Genomic DNA, 23,748 nt, shown 5'->3' on the forward strand with positions numbered 1-23,748 from the left:
CAGAGTCTCGCTTAGTCGCCCAGGGTGGAGTGCAGTGGCGCGATCTCGGCTCACTGCAAGCTCCGCCTCCCGGGGTCACGCCATTCTCCTGCCTCAGCCTCCCGAGTAGCTGGGACTACAGGCGCCCGCCGCCTCGCCCGGCTAATTTTTTGCGTTTTTAGTAGAGACGGGGTTTCACCGTGTTAGCCAGGATGGTCTCGATCTCCTGACCTCGTGATCCGCCCGCCTCGGCCTCCCAAAGTGCTGGGATTACAGGCGTGAGCCACCGCGCCCGGCCTTTTTTTTTTTTTTGAGATGGTATCTTGCTCTGTTGCCATGCTGGAGTGCAGTGGCACAATCTAATCTCGGCTCACTGCAACCTCTGCCTCCCAGGTTCAAGTGATTCTCCTGCCTCAGCCTCGCAAGTAGCTGGGACTACAGGCACCTGCCATCACACCCGGCTAATTTTTGTATTTTTAGTAGAGACGGGGTTTCATCATGTTGGCCAGGATGGTCTCAATCTCTTGACCTTGTGATTGGCCCACTTTGGCCTCCCAAAGTGCTGGGTTTACAGGCGTGAGCCACTGCCCCTGGCTGATCAGGAGAAATTTTAAAAGAAATTAAAGCAACCCATTATCATTTGCTTCTGGTCTTTTAAATGTCTTACTATATGGTTTCTTTTCACGGTACCTCATTATCTATAGTAAATGTTGTGAATGAATCAGGGCGTTATCTTAGCTAATTATTTCAAAATCATCTTTTTATTTTTTTATTTTTTATTTTTTTCTGTTTATTTATTTTTTTTTTATTGAGACAGAGTCTCTCTCTGTTGCCCAGGCTGGAGTGCAGTGGCACGATCTCGGCTTATTGCAAACTCTGCCTCCCGGGTTCACACCATTCTCCTGCCTCAGCCTCCCGCGTAGCTGGGACTACAGGTGCCCGCCACCACGCCCGGCTGATTTTTTTGTATTTTTAGTAGAGACAGGGTTTCACCGTGTTAGCCAGGATGATCTTGATCTCCTGACCTCGTGATCTGCCTGCCTTGGCCTCCCAATGTGCTGGAATTACAGGCGTGAGCTACTGAGCCCGCAAAATCATCTTTTTAAACAAAGAAAAATTCTAAATATGGGAACACTAAAAGGTTTTTTTTGAGACAGAGTTTCGCTCTTGTTGCCCAGGCTGGAGTGCAGTGGTGCGATATTGGCTCACTGCAACCTCCGCCTCCTGGGTTCAAGGGATTCTCTTGCCTCAGCCTCCTGAGTAGCTTGGATTGCAGGTGTGCACCACATGGCCGGCTAATTTTTGTATTTTTACTAGAGACCAGGTTTCACCATGTTGGCCAGGCTGGGCTCAAACTGCTGATCTCGTAATCTGCCCACCTTGACCTCCCAAAGTGCTGAAATTAACAGGCGTGAGCCACCGCACCTGGCCCGAAAAGTTATTACTAGCTCTGGTTCCCATCTTAGTCTGCATCTGGGATGTTTCGTCTAATTGCCTCAAAATTCAGAAAAACATATCCACAAGTAATCTTTCATTTTTTTCTTTGTTTTTATAGAGCCTTGCAGCATCCATCAGATAGTTACTAATTTTTTTTTTTTTTTTTGGGACGGAGTCTCGCTCTGTCGCCCAGGCTGGAGTGCAGTGGCCGGATCTCAGCTCACTGCAAGCTCCGCCTCCCAGGTTCAGGCCATTCTCCTGCCTCAGCCTCCCGAGTAGCTGGGACTACAGGCGCCCGCTGCCTCACCCGGCTAGTTTTTTGTATTTTTTAGTAGAGACGGGGTTTCACCGTTTTAGCCAGGATGGTCTCGATCTCCTGACCTGGTGATCCGCCCGTCTCTGCCTCCCAAAGTGCTGGGATTACAGGCTTGAGCCACCGCGCCCGGCCAGTTACTAAATATTAATGAATAAGTAGTTGCATGCAGTGTCATTAGGGGTGACAGCTGTAGATGGAGGTGTTTTTAGTGGTTTGAAACTGTATACTGGTCACCCATTTCTTTTTTTTTTTTTTTTTTTAATTTTTTGAGACAGAGTCCTGCTCTGTCGCCCAAGTGGCTGGGACTACAGGCACGTGCCACCATACCCAGCTAATTTTTGTATTTTTAGTAGAGGTGGAGTTTCACCATGTTGACCAGGATGGTCTCGATCTCTTGATCTTGTGATTGGCTGGAATGCAGTGGGGTGATTTCAGCCCGGTGCAACCTCTGCCTCCTGGGTTCAAGCAATTCTCCTCCCTCAGCCTCCCAAGTAGCTGGGATTACAGGCACCCGCCATGACACCTGGCTGATTTTTGTATTAGTAGTAGAGATGGGGTTTTACCATGTTGGTCAGGCTGGTCTCGAACTCCTGACCTCAGGTGATGCGCCCACCTCAGCCTCCCTAAGTGCTGGATTACAGGTGTGAGCCACCGCGCTCGGCCTCCAGCCACCTATTTCTAAAGTTGAGATACTTCAGAAGTATTATGGATGTCTCTCACGTAATGTCAGGTAATAATAGATTATCTTTTTTAGACAATAGCAGAAACAATCAGTTTTAGTTTGCAAAAGAAACACTTTAACTGGATATTAGTGGCCAAGTAAAAATATTAAGTAAATAAAAGACGTAGTAAATCCCTAAACCAAATTGGGGACAAGGCGTGGGAAAAGGTGCTGTGTTTCCAGAATCCAGTATACTTTGCCCCTGGCTTCCACGATACTGTTACAATGAACTGTTTCACTTGCAACAATCATTTCAAAGCATATACGTGCTTTCACTGTATTAAGGATTTTAATATATTTTATCTTCTTTATCCTAGTATATCTGGGGAAGTGGTAAACAGCAAATGTGAGCCTTCAAAATCTAGTGCAGTCTTCAAGGCATTTTTGTTAATGTATAAGATACCTGAACAAGAAAATCTGCAACAAGAGAGCCTTAAGAAGTCTGATCTAATACAGATCTGATACAGATCACTTGGGCTTGGTTGTTAACACAATACTACCCTGATGTATTAGTCTCTTGCACTGCTATATAGAATTAACTGAGACTGGGTAATTTATAAAGAAAAGAAGTTTAACTGGCTCACAGTTCTATAGGCTATACAGAAAGTGTGGCACTGGCATCAACGTGGCTTCTGGTGAGGCCTCAGGGAGCTTTTACTTATGGCAAAAGGCGAAGCGGGAGCAGGCATTTCACATGGTGAAAGTAGGAGTGGGAGAGAGAGTTGTGTAGGGGAGGTGTCACACTATTTATTTATTTATTTTTATTTATTTATTTATTTATTTTGAGATGGGGTCTCGCCGTGTCTCCCAAACTGGAGTGCAGTGGCGTGATCTTGGCTCACTGCAAGCTCCGCCTCCCGGGTTCACACCATTCTCCTGTCTCAGCCTCCTGAGTAGCTGGGACTACAGGCGGCGGCCACCACGCCTGGCTAATTTTTTGTATTTTTAGTAGAGACGGGGTTTCACCGTGTTAGCCAGGATGGACTATTTATTTATTTAGAGACATGGTCTCACTCACTCACTCACACACTTTATTTATTTATTTATTTATTTATTTATTTATTTATTTATTTGAGACAGAGTGTCTCTCTGTTGCCCAGACTGGAGTGCAGTGGTGAGATCTCGGCTCACTGCAACCTCTGCCTCCCAGGTTCAAGCAATTCTCCTGCCTTAGCCTCCTGAGTAGCTGGGATTACAGGTCCCTGCCACCATGTCTGGCTAATGTTTTTGTATTTTTAGTGGAGATGGGGTTTCGCCATGTTGGCCAGACTGGTCTCAAACTGCCGACCTCAGGTGATCCACCCACCTTGACTTCCCAAAGTGATGGAATTATAGGCATGAGTCACTGGGCCTGGCTGTACACTTTTTTTTTTTTGAGACGGAGTCTTGCTTTGTTGCCCAGGCTCGAGTGTAGTGGCACCATCTTGGCTTACTGCAACCGCCGCCTCCTGGGTTTAAGTGATTCTCCTGCCTCAGCCTCCCGAGTAGCTGGGATTATAGGCACGCACCACCACACCTGACTAATTTTTGCATTTTTAGTAGGAACGGGAATTCTCCATGTTAGCCAGGCTGATCGCGAACTCCAGACCTCAGGTGATCCACCTGCCCTGGCTTTCCAAAGTGCTGGGATTACAGGCGAGAGCCACTGCGCCCAGCCAGCTGGACACTTTTAAGCCACCAGATCTCATGTGAACTCAGAACATCCTTGGCCCATCAGGCTTTGGGTTATTAGATGGATTTCTGGACTGGTAATGTTCTCAGCCCCACCTGTGCATTAGACTGTTGCTTGGAGAGCTTTTACAAAATACCATTGTTGAGAACACTTGGACACAGGGCGGGGAACATCACACACCGGCGCCTGTCATAGGGTGGGGGGAGGGGGGAAGGGTAGCATTAGGAGATATACCTAATGTAAATAACGAGTTAACGGTGCAGCACACCAACAGGGCACATGTATACATATGTAACAAACCTGCACGTTGTACACATGTACCCTAGAACTTAAAGTATAATAATTAAAACAAACAAACAAAAAACATTGTTTTGGCCTTACCCGATGATTCTCTGATTTGTTTGGTCGGGGGTGGGACTTAAGTATCAATATTAATCTTCCCTGTTGAGGTTAATGTGCAGTCATGATGGAGAACCACTGAACCATAAGCAATTTTTGCTTACTGAATGTTAGTTGAAGAAATTTATGCTTTACTTAATTCTTCAAAATTATTTTCTGCTTTGGAGGACCCGTTTATTTTTATAGAGATTAATGTCCTAATTATGTTTCATTATATTACAAATGTTTTGCATTTTCCAATGTAAAACAAATAGAATCAGCACATGAGTAATCAAAGGATTACTTGTATATTAAGATAATCACTTGGTTTCCTAATGCTAGAAAATACATTTCCTTCATCTTAGATCCATGACATTTTATGTGCTTTATTCTTTAAAGGTCTTTCAATCCTAATGGAAAACTGGCATTTAACCAGTTGAGAAAAGATCACATCATATTAAGTAAAGGCTTAGCAAAATGTTTTTTTAGAAGTACTCTGAAAGCATTCTTATGTCATATTTCCTATGCCAGAGAAAATGACTCAACACATTTATTCTGTATTATTTCAGTCATGAAAAATGTTACAATATTCAGTTGGTGCAAATAAAAAATAAAAGCAATTTAAGTAATTACACTATGCAAATTATTAATTTTATGTGTGGGAGAAAAACCTGGAGAATGGAATAGTTAATGAGTTTTACTTTGTTGTAAACCAGTTTTTTAAGGTATTTGTGTTCTTCATCTCTTCTTCTTTTGCCCTTCCTCATCTCTTCTCCTTTTGCCCTTCCTCAGCCTTTCCCAAACAAGACTGTAATTATGTTATTTGTAACAAATAACTGGCAGAATAATTGCCAGAATAATTAATGGTGATTAGCAGTTTTAAAGTTAAACCATTAACAGAGCAACAATAGTGAAGTGTGGTGTAAATCAACTCCTATCTGAATTCTTGATTTTTTTTGTTTGTTTGTTTGTTTTGAGACAGAGTTTCATTCTTGTTGCCCAGGCTGGAGTGCAGTGGCAGGATCTCAGCTCACCGCAACCTCCACCTCCCGGGTTCAAGCGAGTCTCCTGCTTCGGCCTCCTGAGTACCTGGGATTACAGGCATGCGCCACCATGCCTGGCTAATTCTGTATTTTTAGTAGAGACAGCGTTTCTCCATGTTGGTCAGGCTGGTCTTGAACTTCCGACCTCAGATAATCTGCCCGCCTTGGCCTCCCAAAGTGGTGGGATTACAGGCGTGAGCCACCACGCCCAGCTAAATGTTTCTTAATTTTGGGCTTCTCATACATATTTTTTGTGTATCTATTTCAGAATCACTATAAGAACTTGCTTATGTAATCAAAATCTTGGTAGGTTGCAGCAGGAAAAGCATAGCCAACCCTGAGCATAGTGTGCTTATTTGAGGAGATATTAGACTTGGTGCCAGGTTAAACTACATAAGCATTAAGGAATGGTGGATTACATCAATAATGAGAAATCCAACTGATGCGTGGCTTTTTTTTTTTTTTTTTTAGACGGAGTCTGGCTCTGTTCCCCAGGCTAGAGTGCAGTGGCGCGATCTTGGCTCACTGCAAGCTCCGCCTCCCGGGATCATGCCATTCTCCTGCCTCAGCCTCCTGAGTAGCTGGGACTACAGGCGCCTGCCACCGCGCCCGGCTAATTTTTTTTGTATTTTTAGTAGAGACGACGTTTCACCGTGGTCTCGATCTCCTGACCTTGTGATCCGCCCGCCTCGGCCTCCCAAAGTGCTGGGATTACAGGCGTGAGCCACCGTGCCTGGCCAGATGCTTGGCTTTGATTAAACCTTCTTTACCAATAATATAAGTGATAAGATGACTTGTTTTACTCTCGATTAACTTGTAAAAATCTTTACAATAGGTTGGGTGCAGTGGCTCACACCTGTAATCCCAGTACTTTGGGAGGCCAAGGCGGGTGGATCACCTGAGGTCAGAAGTTTGAGACCAGCCTGGCCAATGTGGTAAAACCCTGTCTCTACTAAAAAAAGAATACAAAAAAATTAGCTGGGTGTGGTGGCGGATGTCTGTAATCCCAGTTACTCGAGAGGCTGAGGCAGGAGAATCGCTTGAACCCAGGAGGTGGAGGTTGTGGTGAGCCGAGATCGTGCCACTGCACTCTAGCCTGGGCAAAAGAGTGAAACTTCATCTCAAAAAAAAAAAAAAAAATCTTTACAATAACTTAATAATTGTAAGATATAAGTAGTCTGATACAAAGATATGAACCTAGAAAATGCTGGTACCTAAATGCTCACTAATAGTGATGGAAAATGTCATAGTTTTCTGCATATTTTCTTTTTTTTTTTGAGATGGAGTTTTACTCTTGTTGCCCAGGCTGGAGTGCAATGGCACGATCTCAGCTTACTGCAACTTCCACCTCCTGGGTTCAAGCGATTCTCCTGTCTCAGCCTCCTGAGTAGCAGGGATTACAGGTGCGCGCCACTATGCCCGGCTAATTTTTGGTATTTTTAATGGAGACGGGATTGCACCACGTTGGGCAGGCTTGTCTCGCACTCCTGACCTCAGGTGATCCGCCCGCCTGGGTCTCCCAAAGTGTTGTGATTACAGGCGTGAGCTACCATGCCCGGCCAGCTTTCTGCATATTTTGATATATAAATATGAACCTGTGTTCCACTGTTACTGAACTATTATTTTATTCTAAATGAGGGCAGGAAGGACAGATACTAAAAAACATGGATAGGAGTGGTATTCCATGGTTTTGTACTGCTCAATAAAAATTCAGCTCTGTTCATTTGAAATTTGAAGGCCAGATACTAGGTTCTAAAGTGGAATTTACGATTTCATACATCCGCCTAAAAAAACAGTCTAGTATATTTGTATTTTTCACTATCTTTCTGAGGTATCTTACTGATTAGGAAGGCAAAAGGACATGGAGTTGATAAGTTTTTCTTGTTCCTTGTCAGGTGTCATGATTAACCTGATTTGGTCAATTTATGGTATTATTCTGAAAACATTTGGTAGGAAGAATTCTAATCTCAGAAAAGTAACAAAATTAAAATCTTATTTCTGGTTGTGTGTGGTAGCTCATGTCTGTAATCCCAGCACTTTGGGAAGCTGAGGAAGGAGGATTGATTGAGTCCAGGAGTTTGGAACCAGCCTGGGCAACATAATGAGACCCTGTCTCTACAAGAAATAAAAAATTATCCTGGCTAACACGTCTCTACTAAAAATATACACACACAAAAAAAACAATTAGCTGGGCGTGGTGGCAGGTGCCTGTCGTCCTAGCTACTCAGGAGGCTGAGGCAGGAGAATGGCCTGAACCTGGGAGGTGGAGCTTGCAGTGAGCTGAGATCAGGCCACTGCACTCCAGCCTGGGCGACAGAGCAAGACTCCATCTCAAAAAAATAAAAATAAAAAATTAGCTGGGCGCAGTGGCACATGGCTGTAGTCCTAGGTACTTGGGAAGCTGAGGTTGCAGAATTGTTTGAGCCTGGGAGTTAAGGTGAGCCATGATCAAGCCACTGCACTCAGCCTGGGCAACAGAGTGAGACCCTGTCTTGAAAGATAAAATCTTATTTCCTAGTACATTCTAGGTTAAAGGTATATTTAAATAAATTAATACCCATGGTAAACTTTTTTTTTTTTTTTTTTTTTGGAGGCAGAGTCTCACTCTGCTGCCCAGGCTGGAATGCAGTGGCACAATCTCGGCTCACTGCAACCTCTGCTCCCCAGGTTCAAGCAATTCTCCTTCCTCAGCCTCCTGAGTAGCTGGGATTACAGGTACCTACCACTGCACTTAGCTAAGTTTTTGTATTTTTAGTAGAGAGGAGGTTTCACCATCTTGGCCAGGCTGGTCTTGAACTCCTGACCTCGTGATCCACCTGCCTTGGCTTTCCAAAGTGCTGGGGTTACAGATGTGAGCCACCACACCCGGCCATTTTTTTTTTTTTTTAGATTGAGTCTTGCTCTGTTACCCAGGCTGGAATGCAGTGGTGCGATCTCAGCTCACTGCAACCTCTGTCTCCCAGGTTCAGGCAATCCTCCTGCCTCAGCCTCCCAAGTAGCTGGGATTACAGACATGTGCCACCACGTCCAGCTAATTTTTGTATTTTCATTAGAGGCAGGGTTTCACCATGTTGGCCAGGCTGGAGCCCATGATAAACTATTAAAATGGTACAAAACATTTAAAGTGGGACAATAACAAGTTCCTTTGTCTTACCTAAAGAGAATTCACTGTTAATTGTTTCCTGGGTTGCTTCCAAAATTTTACACATACATCTATTTTTCCTTTTCTTTAAAAACACACAAAACCATACCAAGTGTATAGCTCTCTATATTACTGTTTTTATTGACTGTAGAGAATTCCATTGTATAGGACTTGCATAAATTATTTAGCTGATCTCATATTGATAAGCATATAGGTTTCTTTTTATGATTTTGTTGTTATAGTAACTTCCTGGTAGATATCTTTTCATAACTATAGATATATATGCAGAGTAGATTCTTAGAAATGGTGTCACTGGGTAATTCTGTTTTCTTTTTTTTTTTTTTTTTAATTTTTTTTTTTGAGATGGAGTCTCACTCTGTCGCCCAGGCTGGAGTGCAGTGGCCGGATCTCAGCTCACTGCAAGCTCCGCCTCCTGGGTTTACACCATTCTCCTGCCTCAGCCTCCCGAGTAGCTGGGACTACAGGTGCCCGCCACCTTGCCTGGCTAGTTTTTTGTATTTTTTTAGTAGAGACGGGGTTTCACCGTGTTAGCCAGGATGGTCTCGATCTCCTGACCTCGTGATCCACCCGTCTCGGCCTCCCAAAGTGCTGGGATTACAGGCCTTGAGCCACCGTGCCCGGCCAACTGGGTAATTCTGAAACATCAAATCTTATGATGTGTATGCGTACTCCAGTAATTTGACCAAATCTTTGGTGAGCTGACTTGTTACTGGCATCTCTCGTAAAATTAGAATTCAGAAGCAATATTTAGATTACTATTTCAATAAGTTAATTAGGGGAGTAGTCCCAATTAAGGTTTTATATTCTTTTTACATATATTATTCTAGTCTTCTAAGCAATCTGATAAGGCTGGTACTAATGGAAGAGACTGAAGTTGAGGTTCAGTAATTTGCCCAATGTCCCAAAACTGGGCATGCTGAGGTTGCATTCTTAAATGTATCTGTAGAATTAATATTTTCTGTTTTTTTTTTATTGTTGTTACATTCCCTGGTGAAACAACATTTTTAATTATTAGGAACTCAAGGAGCTGGGCACGGTGGATCTTGCCTATAATCCTAGCAATTTGGGAGGCTGAGGCAGGTGGATCACAGATCAGGAGTTTGAGACCAGCCTGACCAACATGGTGAAATGCCACCTCTACTAAAAATGCAAAATTAGCTGGGCATAGTGGCACATGCCTGTAATCCCAGCTACTCAGGAGGCTGAGGCAGAAGAATCGCTTGAACCCGGGAGGCGGAGGTTGCAGTGAGCCGAGATCGTGCCATTGCACTCCAGCCTGGGCAACAAGAGCAAAATTCCATCTCAAAAACAAAAACAAAAACCTCAAGGAAAGATAAAGGAAGAAAATAAAACATGCCCCTTATTCTTTAAATGAATGTTCCTATCTTCATACTACTTCTAATTTTTTTTCTCTTCTTTTTTGTTGTTTTGGAGACAAGGTCTCCCTCTGTTACCAAGGCTGGTGTGCATGGCTCACTGTAACCTCAAACTCCTGGGCTCAAATGATCCTCCCCTCTCAGCCTCCTGAGTAGCTGGGACTACAGGTGTATAGTCCCACCTTGGTCTCCCAAACTGCTGGGATTACAGGTGTGGTCCACCATGTCCAGCACCTCTGATTTAAAATTCATATAAATATTGTATGATGTATTACAAATAAGCAGTACAAATGAAATATAGAAAGTTTAATTTGGAACAGCTTTATGCTTCAAGCTATAATACAATCTTATTTATCCTGAAGATCTTTACCTAATTTATTCACAGAAAAGACTCTCAGATCTCATTTACTCCTAATTCAGATAGTTCTAACAGGAACTGGGGTCTCCTAGCCTATGACAATTGATTAGAAACAAATTTTTGTAAAAAGTGAAAGTAGCCTGTTATACAAAGGAAGGCTGAAATTTCCAAGAAATGAGAGCTTTTAGTGTAAAGCTATTAGTGGTAGAGGAAAAGGCAACTTACAAGAGCAGACGATTTTCAGAGTTGTTTTAGAATTCTTGTGTTTAGTTCACTTTACTCCAAGAATACTCAAGATCATAAGCATGATAGTAATTGATTATAATAGTAACCCTGAGTTTTTTTTTTTTTTTTTTTTTTCCCGAGACAGTTTCACTTTTGTTGATCAGGCTGGTGTGCAGTGGCGCCATCTTGGCTCACTGCAACCTCTGCCTCCTGGGTTCAAGCGATTCTCCTGTCTCAGCCTCTGAGTAGCTGGGATTGTAGCCACGTGCCACCACACCTGGCTAATCTTTGTATTTTTAGTAGAGATGGGGTTTCACCTTGTTGGCCAGGCTGGTCTCAAACTCCTGACCTCAGGTGATCCACCCGCCTCAGCCTCCCAAAGTACTATGATTACAGGTGTGAGCCACGTGCCCGGCTGAGAATTATTTTTAAAACTAAATTATGCTAGGTGCACGCTTAACAAGACAAGGATTTCCAAATTATGCTGGCTAAATGAAGCACTGTCATACCCAAAATATTAGATACAATATTTTCTTATCCTTTAACTTTTACAAAGGGCCTCTTTGTCAGATGTTTTGTTGCTGAAGTTCCCGGTTCAGCCTATTATTGCTGCATATTCTTGAAAACGAAATCGATGATTCAGATGTATGTGTGACTGCAGAAGAAAACCCTTCCATTTCTGTTGCTGTAGGACTTCGTTGCAATTAGCTTGCTGAACTTGATTTTCTCTTCCAACTGTTGTGATTGCTCTGTACATCCTATAAATAATTTACCCCTATGGTACTAAACAAGTACCTTAATGGCACCTCTGGCTCCACATGATATCAAGGACATTAATAATTCATCATTTATTACAGCTACATCTCTGTAGATTAGCATGAGTGGGAATTGAGTTTATAACATTGAGATCAGGCCATCTGAGAGACCTTTACTCCTCTGTCATCATATCTATAAATATTCAGATATCAGTGGTGTTAGAAAATAAAGGAAAGACTATTACAAAGCTAGACTTTAGGTTAAGTTTATTAAGCATTAGATTTACAGCCTGGGCAACATAGGGAGACCCCATTTCTGCAAAACAGAAAAAATTAGCTGGGCTTGGTGGCATTTGCCTGTGGTCTCAGCTACAAGGAGGCTAAGGTAGGAGGATTGCTTGAGCCCGGGAGGTCAAGGCTGCAGTGAGGTGTGATCTCACCACTGCATTTCCGCCTAGGCAATAGAGCATTAGATTACTTCAAGTTCTTAAGTACATTTTAGGGATATTTGAAAGAGAGTTCTCCATTTCAGGACTCTTGCTTTTTAAAAAAAATTATGCAAACCACCTGGAATTAATGGGCATTTGGAAGAATAGTGAGACCAATTTTTAAAATCATCCAAATCCATATTCTAAGAGTTTTAAATTTGATATTTGAAGTCTTCATTTATTTATTTATTTTTAATTTTTAAACTTTTTTTGGGATGGAGTCTAGCTCTGTCACCCAGACTGGAGTGCAGTGGCACGATCGTAGCTCACTGCAACCTCCACTTCCTGGGTTCAAGCAATTCTGCCTCAGCCTCCCGAGTAGCTAGGATTAAAGGTGCCTGCCACCATGCCTGGCTTTTTTTTTTTTTTTTTTGAGCTGGAGTCTTGCTCTGTCGCCCAGGCTGGAGTGCAGTGGCACTATCTTGGCTCACTGCCAGCTACACCTCCCAGGTTCATGCCATTCTCCTGCCTCAGCCTCCCGAGTAGCTGGGACTACAGGTGCCCGCCACCACGCCTGCCTAATTTTTTGTATTTTTAGTAGAGACGGGGTCCCACCATGTTAGCCAGGATGCTCTCGATCTCCTGACCTTGTGATCTGCCTGCCTCGACCTCCCAAAGTGCTGGGATTACAGGCGTGACCATCACGCCCGGCCAATTTTTGTATTTTTAGTAGAGATGGGGTTTCACTGTGCTGGCCAGACTTGTCTCAAACTGCTGACCTCAGGTGATCTACCTGCCTCGGCCTCCCAAAGTGCTGGGATTACAGGTGTGAGCCACTGCGCCTGGCCCTGAAGTCTTCATATTTTAGTCTTCTGTCTTTTGGGAGGTACTTAACAAAAAAGAAATAGGAAAGGCATGCTTATGGGGAACAAGAGTATGTCTGTGCACTCCTGTGTGCACATGTCATTTGATTAAATTCTAGAGTGAAATTAGGTGTAAAAGCTAATTTACCTGTTTGCAGTAAAGGAGAATAGTAGAGTTGATGTTGAATTTTCTTATAGTTTTGGAGTGACTGCACCTCTGAGAATTGTTAAGTGCTGCTTTCAGAAAAAGAAAAAGGTTACTAAAGTTGACAGTGCTTATAACCCTAGCACTTAGTCCACTGCCTGGCACATGGTCCAATAAATGTTTATTGTATGAGTGACTAATCAGATCAATCCATATAATTCTAGTTAGACACTTGGTAACTTAAAACAGTTGTACCGATGCTGATGTATATTAGTTGCTTTCTATGATAGTACTGCTTTGGGAATATATTTCAGTTCACCTTTAGTGTTTTTTAAATCTTAACTGAATGTGGGTTTTAGAAGGGTCTAGAGAGCCTCATTATATGGGGCTCTGACCTATGAGGCTGCTTGAAAGCATATATCCTTTCAACAACATTATCCAGTACAGAGGCTGCAGAGAATTTCAGGTATCCTTTGGGTTGCATTGAAAAGCCTATAGATTCTTCAAAGATGAGAGAAAATTACTCTTTCCCCAAAACAGAGGACACTGGACAGTTTTCACTAGTACCGAATACTAAGTTATTTGTAACGTATAAATTGAGTTTAATTTTATTGCTTTAGGTTTCTTTAATAATTATTTTCTTTAAAAATGATTGTGTGGGTCACTGATTATTGACATTCATAGGAGAACTCTAGGGAATGAATACAGTCAAGAGTTACATTGCTAGGAAGATTTAGGGTTGGGAAAGGCATTATGAACACTGTTAGGATTAAAATGAAAGCCCTTAATCTGGAAGGGGAAAACTGCTAAGTTATAGTAGTCACAAGATACAAAATTAGATCATACTATGCTAGCCTGCTACACAGATGATATTAGCTCTTCATTTGCCAGACTAAGCAGCTTGGAGTAGAATATAGAATATCTAACTTAAATTAGAACAGTTGAATTTCTCCTTGAGTCAAAACACCACAAAACGACAACAAAAAACATCTTTTCACTTATATTTTTATACAAGTGTATGTGTTTGTTGTTTAGTAGCAAGTGTGAATTGGATGAAGTATCTGAATATGAGATTTTTATGTGTAGTGAATTCATATTTTTATCCTTTATATTTTCTGACACCCTCCTCCTTTCATGAGTGTCCTTGAGCTGATACCTTGTGCCAGACATCCTGCCATATTTTAGAACTGCTGTGGAAAAGTGATGGTTTAACACACAGCTTCTGTTATGTCATGGTGTAAATTAAGCTCTTAAATGAAAGTGGCTAGCTTTTACAGATGGGCAGGCATGAATCTAGCTGAGAACAAATTGTTCTAATGTGATAGAGACATTCTTCAGACCTGCATGCGTCTGTCAACTGCCTACAGTGGCACAGTGAGATAAAGTGATCTGCAGTGTTTCTGTAATGTGTCCCTGTTGCTAGCCATCTTGTAACATATAGTACATCTTTTAGGCAGACAGCTTGTGTGGGCTGCATTCCACCTCAGCCTTGTAAAGATGCCAGAAGCATCAAGGTGAATTTTTAAAGCCTATTTAACTATTTAGACTTAACTAATTTCAGTGACATCTCTACTGTATCTAATAAAGTACTTGCTAGAAGTGAGATGAAATTTCAAAATTTTAACTTTTATTGGTTGTTTTGACCTTAGATTGACCAATTAGTAATCTTTCTATGCCTGTTTCCATATTGGGAAAGTGAGTATTTTAAAAGTATTTGCCTCATAAGATTGTTGTGTGGATTTAGCCAGTTAATATGTGTCAAGTGCATAGAAGAATGCCTGCCTTAATAAATGCTAGCCACCAATGCCGTCATTATTATTAACATAATTTGGGGTGAGATTAATTTCCTTTTCCTGAAGGTGGATTGTGTTTTTTTTTGGAGCAGAGTCTTGCTTTGTCACCCAGACTGGAGTGCTGTGGTGCAATCTTGGCTCACTGCAACCTCCGCCTCAAGGGTTCAAGTGATTCTCCTGCCTCAGCCTCCCGAGTAGCTGAGATTACAGGTGCATGCCACCACACCTGGCTAATTTTTTTGTATTTTTAGTAGAGAGAGATTTCACTATGTTGGCCAGGCTGGTCTTGAACTCCTGACCTGGGGTAATCCACCTGCCTTGGCCTCCCAAAGTTCTGGGATTACAGGCGTGAGCCACCATGCCTGGCCTTTTTTTTTTTTTTTTTTTTTTAAAGGAAGGCCACATCCCTATCAAGGATGTGGTCAACTTCAATTTTAATACAGAAGCTCACCATTTTGACTTGTGAAATATATCTTCGAATGTATTTACAGTTAAGGTATAATACATAATCACTACAAGGAATAAAGAAACTATATACTGCTATGGAATGGTCTAAGATGTATTACTGAGTGAAAAAAGCAAGGGGCAAAATAATGTGTAAATTGTTCTATCATTTCTGTAAAACTTTGCTGTACATGCATAAAATGTCTAGAAGTCTGCACAAGAAATGGGCATATTTTCTTTTTTTTTTTTTTTTTTGAGACGGAGTCTCGCTCTGTCGCCCAGGCTGGAGTGCAGTGGCCGGATCTCAGCTCACTGCAAGCTCCGCCTCCCGGGTTTACGCCATTCTCCTGCCTCAGCCTCCCGAGTAGCTGGGACTACAGGTGCCCGCCACCCCTGTAGAGAGGGGGTTGCACCATGTTAGCCAGGAAGGTCTCGATCTCCTGACCTCGTGATCCACCCGTCTCGGCCTCCCAAAGTGCTGGGATTACAGGCTTGAGCCACCGCGCCCGGCCGAAATGGCATATTTTCATTTGTTGTTACTGGGAAGGGGAATTGGGTGGCTGGAGACAAAAGTGGGAGACTTTTTACACTTTTTGATTATTGGACCATGTGAATGTATTCCCAAACTCGGAAGCTACACACACATATATAAATACACACGTAAAGTAAAATAGCTATTTTTAAATTGAGATATATTTTTATTCATCCTTTACAAACATTCTTGTTTGTCTCAAATTCACATTTAATAGGACTTTTATTTATTTTTTAATTAAAAACATTTTTTTTTGAGACAGAGTCTTGCTCTGTCACCCACGCTGGAGTGCAGTGACGTGAACTCGGCTCACTGCAACCTCCACCTCCTGGGTTCAAGCAATTCTCCTGCCTCAGCCTCCCGAGTAGCTGGGATTACAGGCATGAGCCACTGTACCTGGCCAAGAGGACTTTTAGTATTTCTTTTCAGTTTCTTTTTTTTTTTTCTTTAGGTCTACTCTCCAGCACTAAACTAAAAATGACATTTTGTCCTCTTTCAGGGATTTGAGTCATAATCGGTTGTCTAACTGGAACATCAGCTTGGAATCACAGATGTTACAGGAAGTGTAAGTTATTTTTATTTATTTAAAGTTATGTTAAATTCCTGAGGGAACTTAATAAATTGTGATTTGCGGGATGTTCAATCCAGAGATGCCATAAAAAAATTGAAGGAAAAAATTAGTTAAAAGAAATAATTTGAAATAATTTGAAAACCTAAAATGTTTTGACTTTGTTATTATCAGACTGTCTTGGCATTGGGTTGGTGATTTCAAGTTGCAGGCTGTGGGGAAATATTTTACCTTCCTGGGGCTAAAAGTAAGATTTACACCTCTTCAGAGCAAATTATGTTTTGATTTTGGCCAAGTTTTCAGCCAGTGAAACTCTGTTGTATAACCTTTTTAAATGTCTTGACATGTTATCTAAGATTGGGAGCATCATGTCTAAAGTAGATTTATATGAAATAGAATCATCTTGATATCGTATGAGAATGTAATGGTTGATAGAATTCAGTTTTTCTCTTAACTAAAGTTTTTCCTTTAATACCGAGATGTATTATGTAATTTTGGAGGGAGTTTTCTAAGATTTTTTTTTTTTTTTTTTTTTTTGAGACGGAGTCTTGCTCTGTCGCCCAGGCTGGAGCGCAGTGACCGGATCTCGGCTCACTACAAGCTCCGCCTCCCGGGTTTACGCCATTCTCCTGCCTCAGCCTCCCCAGTAGCTGGGACTACAGGCGCCCGCCACCTCGCCCGGCTAGTTTTTTTGTATTTTTTTAGTAGAGACGAGGTTTCACCATGTTAGCCAGGATGGTCTCGATCTCCTGACCTCGTGATCCGCCCGTCTCGGCCTCCCAAAGTGCTGGGATTACAGGCTTGAGCCACCGCGCCCGGCCGTCTAAGATATTAATATTAGTTTTTGCATCGTTACACTTCTAGAGCATTGTTACATTCCTAGAGGCACAACCATTAAGGTATGTAGGCCTATTTGCCTCTAGACTTAACACCCTCGGAACCCTGAGATTTACTTTCCTTTTTAATTCTTTGCTGACAGGGATACCTTCTTCATGCTCATTGTCTCTGCATTCTCTCCTCCTAGCCCCAAATTCACTACTTCTAATGTGTTGTGGATGAGTACACAGTTGACAAGTTTGTTAGCTGAAAGAGTAGGCACTGAGGAAAGACCTGAAAATGCTTCAGTGGGAAGTGCATGGGCTTTTTGTAACTTTGGTTGGTTTCCTGAAGGTCTTTAGTTCTGGTTTCTTTTCTGTGCTCTTTTGTTGAGATTGTTGAGGTTGTTCAATGACTAAAAACCAGGTTAATGAAATGTGATTGTATTAGATTTGCTACTAAAACATTTGAGACAATCTGTTTAAAGGGCTGCTGGGATCAGATGCAACACGTTATGTTATCTGTAAAATTAGTCATAGATTCCATCTCTGGGTGGGCTGATAAATTTCATCTGTGGTCTCAAGTAACACTCTCTAACATTTGTATAGCTTCAGAATATATATATACATACACACATTTATATGTGTGTGTTTATGTATATTTAGAGAAAGAGAGATCTGGATGGACTGATTATGCCTTCTTTGTTTAAGGACTCAAATTAGCTGTCGTAAACCCAACTTATTCAAAGAACTTTGCTTGAACTAACAATATTTAATGTGGAAAATACTTCGTAGCCTTTCTGATATTAATACCAATAGTAGATCAACACTATGAAAACACATTTCTTGGCCAGGCGTGGTGGCTTACACCGGTAATCCCAGTACTTTGGGAGGCCAAGGTGGGCGGATCACCTGAGGTCAGGAGTTTGAGATCAGCTTGGCCAACATGGTGAAACCTGTCTCTACCAAAAATACAAAATTAGCCAGGCGTGGTGGTGCATGCCTGTAATCCCAGATACTCAGGAGGCTAAGGTAGGAGAATCACTTGAACCCAGGAGGCAGAGGTTGCAGTGAGCCGAGATTGCACCATTGCACTCCAGCCTGGGCAAAAATAATGAAACTCTGTCTAAAAAAAAAAAAAAAAAGAAAGAAAATAACTTTAAAATTAAATTTTAATTTAAAAATTAAAATTTCTCATTAAAACCTCTAATTTCTCAATAAGTACATTTTTATTTTAGTCTAACTCATTCTGAGTCATAATTATTTTTCAAATTTGGCACCTATTCTAAAGAATATGTGTTAGCCAGATGGTAGAATTCAAGAGGTAATATTTCCCTCACTAAACATTTAAATCTGCTTTTCCTCTTGCCTAGGAAAATGAATTACAATGAACTAACAGAAATCCCGTATTTTGGAGAACCAACGTCTAATATTACTCTACTTTCATTGTAAGTTAATAAGTTTTCAGGTTTTTTATTTAAATTATGAATAGTATACAGTTTTTTTTTTTTTTTTAAAGCACATATATTGTTGATTCTAATTATTTAACGTTTTTGTGGCCTGGGGTGGATCCAGTGGCAGCAGCTTCATTATAATCTTTGTTTTACAGAGTCCATAATATAATCCCAGAAATAAATGCACAGGCACTCCAGTTTTACCCTGCTCTGCAGAGTTTAGACCTCAGCTCAAATATAATATCAGAAATCAAGACATCTTCATTTCCTCACATGCAGCTTAAATACCTGTAAGTAACACAGATTAAATTATATTTACTTTAAAGCACATGTTTATTATTCATCAGTACCTATCTTTTCAAAAGTATTTATTTATTGTGCTTTTTATATGCATATGTGAGACAAACCTAGGGTTGGTATATTGGGTGGTTGGCTTTGCCCACTCACCCCACAAGCCCCCTAAAGAAAGATCGCACTGTTGTCAGAAAATACTGGTAAATATCAAGGTTAATTTTGAGATTCAATTTTTTTTGTTTTTTAAACCAAGCTTTCTAAAAGGTAAATAGAGATTTGTTAAACAATGGCTTACCGTATATAATGATAATTAGCATGTGTGCCAGTGTTTTCCAGTTTACAGAGCATATTCACACATGCTGTTTTGTAACAACCTAAATGAAGTAGGTAGCCTCCATAGATGAAGAAACAGAGCATTTAAATGATTTATAAAGTTGTGGATAGTCATTAAGTGATAGCTGGGGGCTTATACATAGATATTTGGCAGCTTTCTAGTGGTAGAATTTTTATTTTACTAAATGTTTTCTTTTGCTATTATCTTGTTTATTTTAGGAATTTAAGTAATAACAGGATAACCACCTTGGAGGCTGGCTGCTTCGATAATTTATCGAGTTCCTTATTAGTGGTAAAGTTAAACCGTAACCGAATTAGCATGATTCCACCTAAGATCTTCAAGCTGCCTCACCTCCAATTCTTGTGAGTAACAAAATAGTTGGATTATAAAAGATAGTTTTTTTGTTACAGGGTCTTTTTCTTTTTAATTTAATTACTGTTAGAGCATTTCAGCAAACCAATTTCCTGACTCTAAAACTATTTTTGTTAAAGGGAACTTAAAAGAAACAGAATTAAAATTGTGGAAGGTCTTACTTTCCAAGGGCTTGACTCCTTAAGATCTTTGAAAATGCAGCGGAATGGAATTAGCAAACTTAAGGATGGAGCATTTTTTGGCTTAAATAACATGGAAGAACTGTAAGTACTCGGGACTAGAGGTGATTATTAGGAAAGTAGTCTGTCTGGGACTTTTCAATGTCAAATGGCTAGGATAGTTGTTCTGATTATAATTATAGAGATATGTTCATTCTTTCCCTGCTCACTGATGTGAAATAAGTGTACATAAAACCTTTAAAGTTTTGTTAGCTAACTGATCATTTTTGAAATAATTCTTACAAACTTCTCATCTAAAAAGTTTATATTCTTTTTTTTTTCTTTTTGAGACGGAGTCTCACTCTGTTGCCCAGGCTGGAGTGCAGTGGTGTGATCTCGGCTCCTGCAACCTCCGCCTCCCAGGTTCAAGCAACTCTCCTGCCTCAGCCTCCTGAGTAGCTGGGATTACAGGCACGTGCCACCAGCCCTGGCTAATTTTTGTATTTTTAGTAGAGACGGGGTTTCTCCATGTTGGTCAGGCTGGTCTCAAATTCCTGACCTCGTCATCTACCCACCTCAGCCTCCCAAAGTGCTGGGATTACAGGCGCAAGCCACTGCACCAGGGCAAAAAGTTTATATTCTTAATGTTTTAGTTAATGAAAATTATCAGAATTTATCCAAATGGGTATACTATACCACTTGGCCTGTTGGTTTTGTAGAGCTGCTCTTTTAGACAGTCTTAGTATCTTCTGGCACTAAATCTTTTTTTTTTTTTTGAGATGGAGTCTTGCTCTGTTGCCAGGCTGGAGTACAAGGGGCGCGATCTCGGCTCACTGCAACCTCTGCCTCATGGGTTCAAGCCTTTCTCCTGCCCCAGCTTCCTAACTGGGACTACAGGCGTGTGTTGGCACGCCCAGTTAATTTTTGTATTTTTAGTAGAAACAGGGTTTTACCATGTTGGTCAGGATGGTCTCAATCTTTTGACCTTGTGATCTGCCCACCTCGGCCTCCCAAAGTGCTGGGATTACAGGCGTGAGCCACTGCGCCCAGCCAAGCACTAAATCTTAAATAAAATATACATTTTTATTGAATAGAATTGGTCAGCTCAGTTGGCTTGAACAAAGATATATGCTTCTCTGGGAAAAACTTAAGATTTAAAGCTAGTTAATTGAACTGCCTTGTTTTGGAACGTATTTTCTTCTTTCTCTAATTCTGCAGAGAACTGGAACACAATAACCTTACACGAGTGAACAAGGGGTGGTTATATGGCTTGCGAATGTTACAGCAGCTCTATGTGAGCCAGAATGCTATTGAAAGAATCAGCCCTGATGCATGGGAGTTCTGCCAAAGACTATCTGAACTGTAAGTGTTGGATAGCATTTCACCGGAGGCTGTGAGACTAGAGCAGATTGAAATAAATCATTCCCATGGACAGTAATGAGATATAACATCCCTCTTTACTAGAAATTTGTAGAAAGCTCTAAATTTACCATGTAGATGTAATAAGAATTGTAAGTTGAACCAAATACAATGAATTCCTTACCTTCCACATTTCTTGTTTTCAGTGATTTGTCGTATAACCAGCTGACCCGCCTGGATGAATCTGCCTTTGTGGGTCTGAGCTTATTGGAGAGATTGAATTTGGGAGACAACAGAGTCACTCATATTGCTGATGGTGTATTTAGATTTCTTTCCAATCTTCAGACATTGTAAGTATATCCATTCTCTTTTTTGGTTGTTGTTACTGATTTTTTTAGTACAATAAAGCAAATTAATTAAAACAGCTAATCAGTCTGCAAATTATGTATGCTAATATTTTGTGGTTCTTCTGTCCTGTGCCTCAGAGCAAGATAGTTTTATTTGTCTCCATCTCCATAAAAATCTCAAGCCTGTAGTAGGCAATTCAGTTTGTAGTTTAATTCTGAGTTAATCCCATAAACAGCAAAGCATGTCTTATTGTGTTAGTTGCTATGGAATAAAACACAGTTGCTAGTGTCAGGACTGCAGTCATTTTCTTGTTCCTTTGAACTTGACAGTACACCAGAGCTACTAGTTCTCATTCAAAAGGATGCAGGGTGTGTAGAGGGAACTGCCATGGTAGGAGATCAGTTCACTGTTACTGGTTTGCTACATGACTTTGGATGGAAGAAACTAATACTTATTATCTGATGTGTGCCAGGTGCTTTCAAATACTAGGATGATACTGCTGTTTTCCATATTAGGAGGCTGAGGTTCAGAGAAATTTAAATAATTTTCTCAAAGTCACATAGCTTGTAAATATTGGGCCAGAATCAGATCCCAGGTCTGTTTGATGCTAAAGCTCATGCCCATTTTATCATACCACCAGAAGAACAAAATCACTTAGCTTTTCCTGGGCATCATTTTTTCTTCTCTTTTATATGGCGAAGGAAGGATATAGGATTAGATGGTTGCTAAAGGCAGTTTCCATGCTAAAATTCTGTGGTACTGTAAGTTACTCAATTTACAGAATATAAGAATATGTTTTTATGAACTTTTTGTATTTATATATAAATATATCTAATTTTAGAATATAATTTTACTAAATAAAGAGGTATTTTAATGAAATATAGTAGTCTCAAACACAGAGCAGAATAAAAGAAAACAAAGAGTAAGTAGTAGAGTCTTAAGTTTCCTGAATAGGGGACTTTATGGTCGTTAGGTTTTGAGTTGAAATGGTTCAGAGAAGAGGCAGGTTCCCAACTTGGAGACCTAACCATCAATGAGAGGGAAAGCAAGATAATTTTGTGAAGGGTATATACATGCACAGCTGTGTATTTGATTTTTTTTTAACTTTCTTTAGATTTGGCCTTGAAAAATTAAAAGTGATTGTATTTTTCCTTTTCCTATATTATCAGAAGTGAAATTGGATCAATGCAATCTCAGAAACTTAGATGTAACTGCAGCCTTTTGGCAGTTGAAGGGGTCGCAAATAGGTTATTTTAGTATACTACTGATTATTACTTTTAGAATTAAAGTTTAAGGAAGTAATAGCAGAAGTAAATGGTTGTGTAATACCACAGAGATAGTTAAGACAGAATTAGTATCAAATCTGGGGAATTCTGGCTTTAGCCTCATGCTCTTGCCAGGGTAGATACAGTTCTTAATTTGTTGAATGGTTTCTATTTATGCTGTGCTGTGGAGGAGGGGGAAAGTCCTGAAGAGCTGAGCCATTGGTTCTTTCATTATTTATTCCTTAGTAAAATAAAATGAGCTTTATTAGCTTTTCACTTAAAGAAAGCTAAGTGAAAAGAGGGATCTTCTCTTTACTGCTAATCACACAACTCTGCATGTCCCTTATAAAGTAGAAAGCTTTGTGCTTTATTATGAGATGACTTAAAGAAGCAAAAGTGAAGGCCGGGCGCGGTGGCTCAAGCCTGTAATCCCAGCACTTTGGGAGGCCGAGACGGGCGGATCACGAGGTCAGGAGATCGAGACCATCCTGGCTAACACGGTGAAACCCCGTCTCTACTAAAAAATACAAAAAACTAGCTGGGCGAGGTGGCGGGCGCCTGTAGTCCCAGCTACTCGGGAGGCTGAGGCAGGAGAATGGCGTAAACCCAGGAGGCGGAGCTTGCAGTGAGCTGAGATCCGGCCACTGCACTCCAGCCTGGGCGGCAGAGCGAGACTCTGTCTCAAAAAAAAAAAAAAAAGAAGCAAAAGTGATTAAATATTTTTAATTCTATGGAAATAATTATTTTATCATAACATGATGTGGTACAATTGCATTTCCTCTGAGAATGGAACAGTGAATTTTAGAAGATCCATAGTTTCCCTTTGAAAGAAAATCTGATGACACTGTAACACATGGGTATATCATTTTTGCTTCCCATGGGGCATCTTTAATTGCTCTTGAGCAGTGAAGCTCTGTATTGATATTACTCTTTGTTGGCCATTGTAAGTTTAAGGTCCCAGGGGAAGGCTTGGGTCACCCAGAAATCCCATTAGTCTGAAATCAGATTTATAAGCCATATTCTCTGCATCTTGAAACCCTCCTCTTTTCAGGACCCTGTGTATACTTTTTAATATGCTAACATAATGAGGGACTCTTAGCTCGGAAGAGTAATACTTTTAGCAGGTTGCTTTATTTGTCAAGGCCAGCTTAAT

General features: G+C 40.9%; 1 protein-coding gene across 2 annotated transcripts in view; it reads left to right on the forward strand.

The window, feature by feature from the left end:
• Positions 1 to 23,748, forward strand: part of LRIG2 (leucine rich repeats and immunoglobulin like domains 2) — a 58,126-nt gene that overhangs the window by 5,857 nt on the left and 28,521 nt on the right. Inside the window, exons 2-9 of one of the 2 annotated variants that reach the window (XM_025366406.1) lie at positions 16,128 to 16,193; positions 17,176 to 17,287; positions 18,385 to 18,459; positions 18,621 to 18,755; positions 19,312 to 19,455; positions 19,585 to 19,728; positions 20,842 to 20,985; positions 21,189 to 21,332. In XM_025366406.1, coding sequence (XP_025222191.1) covers positions 18,389 to 18,459; positions 18,621 to 18,755; positions 19,312 to 19,455; positions 19,585 to 19,728; positions 20,842 to 20,985; positions 21,189 to 21,332 — 782 coding nt within the window. In that variant the 5' untranslated portion in view covers positions 16,128 to 16,193; positions 17,176 to 17,287; positions 18,385 to 18,388. The remainder of the gene's footprint in view (positions 1 to 16,127; positions 16,194 to 17,175; positions 17,288 to 18,384; positions 18,460 to 18,620; positions 18,756 to 19,311; positions 19,456 to 19,584; positions 19,729 to 20,841; positions 20,986 to 21,188; positions 21,333 to 23,748) is intronic. The other variant, XM_025366396.1, reaches the window with a different exon arrangement.

This window comes from Theropithecus gelada, chromosome 1, assembly GCF_003255815.1.
Source record: "Theropithecus gelada isolate Dixy chromosome 1, Tgel_1.0, whole genome shotgun sequence".
In the NCBI taxonomy this organism is placed as follows: domain Eukaryota; kingdom Metazoa; phylum Chordata; class Mammalia; order Primates; family Cercopithecidae; genus Theropithecus; species Theropithecus gelada.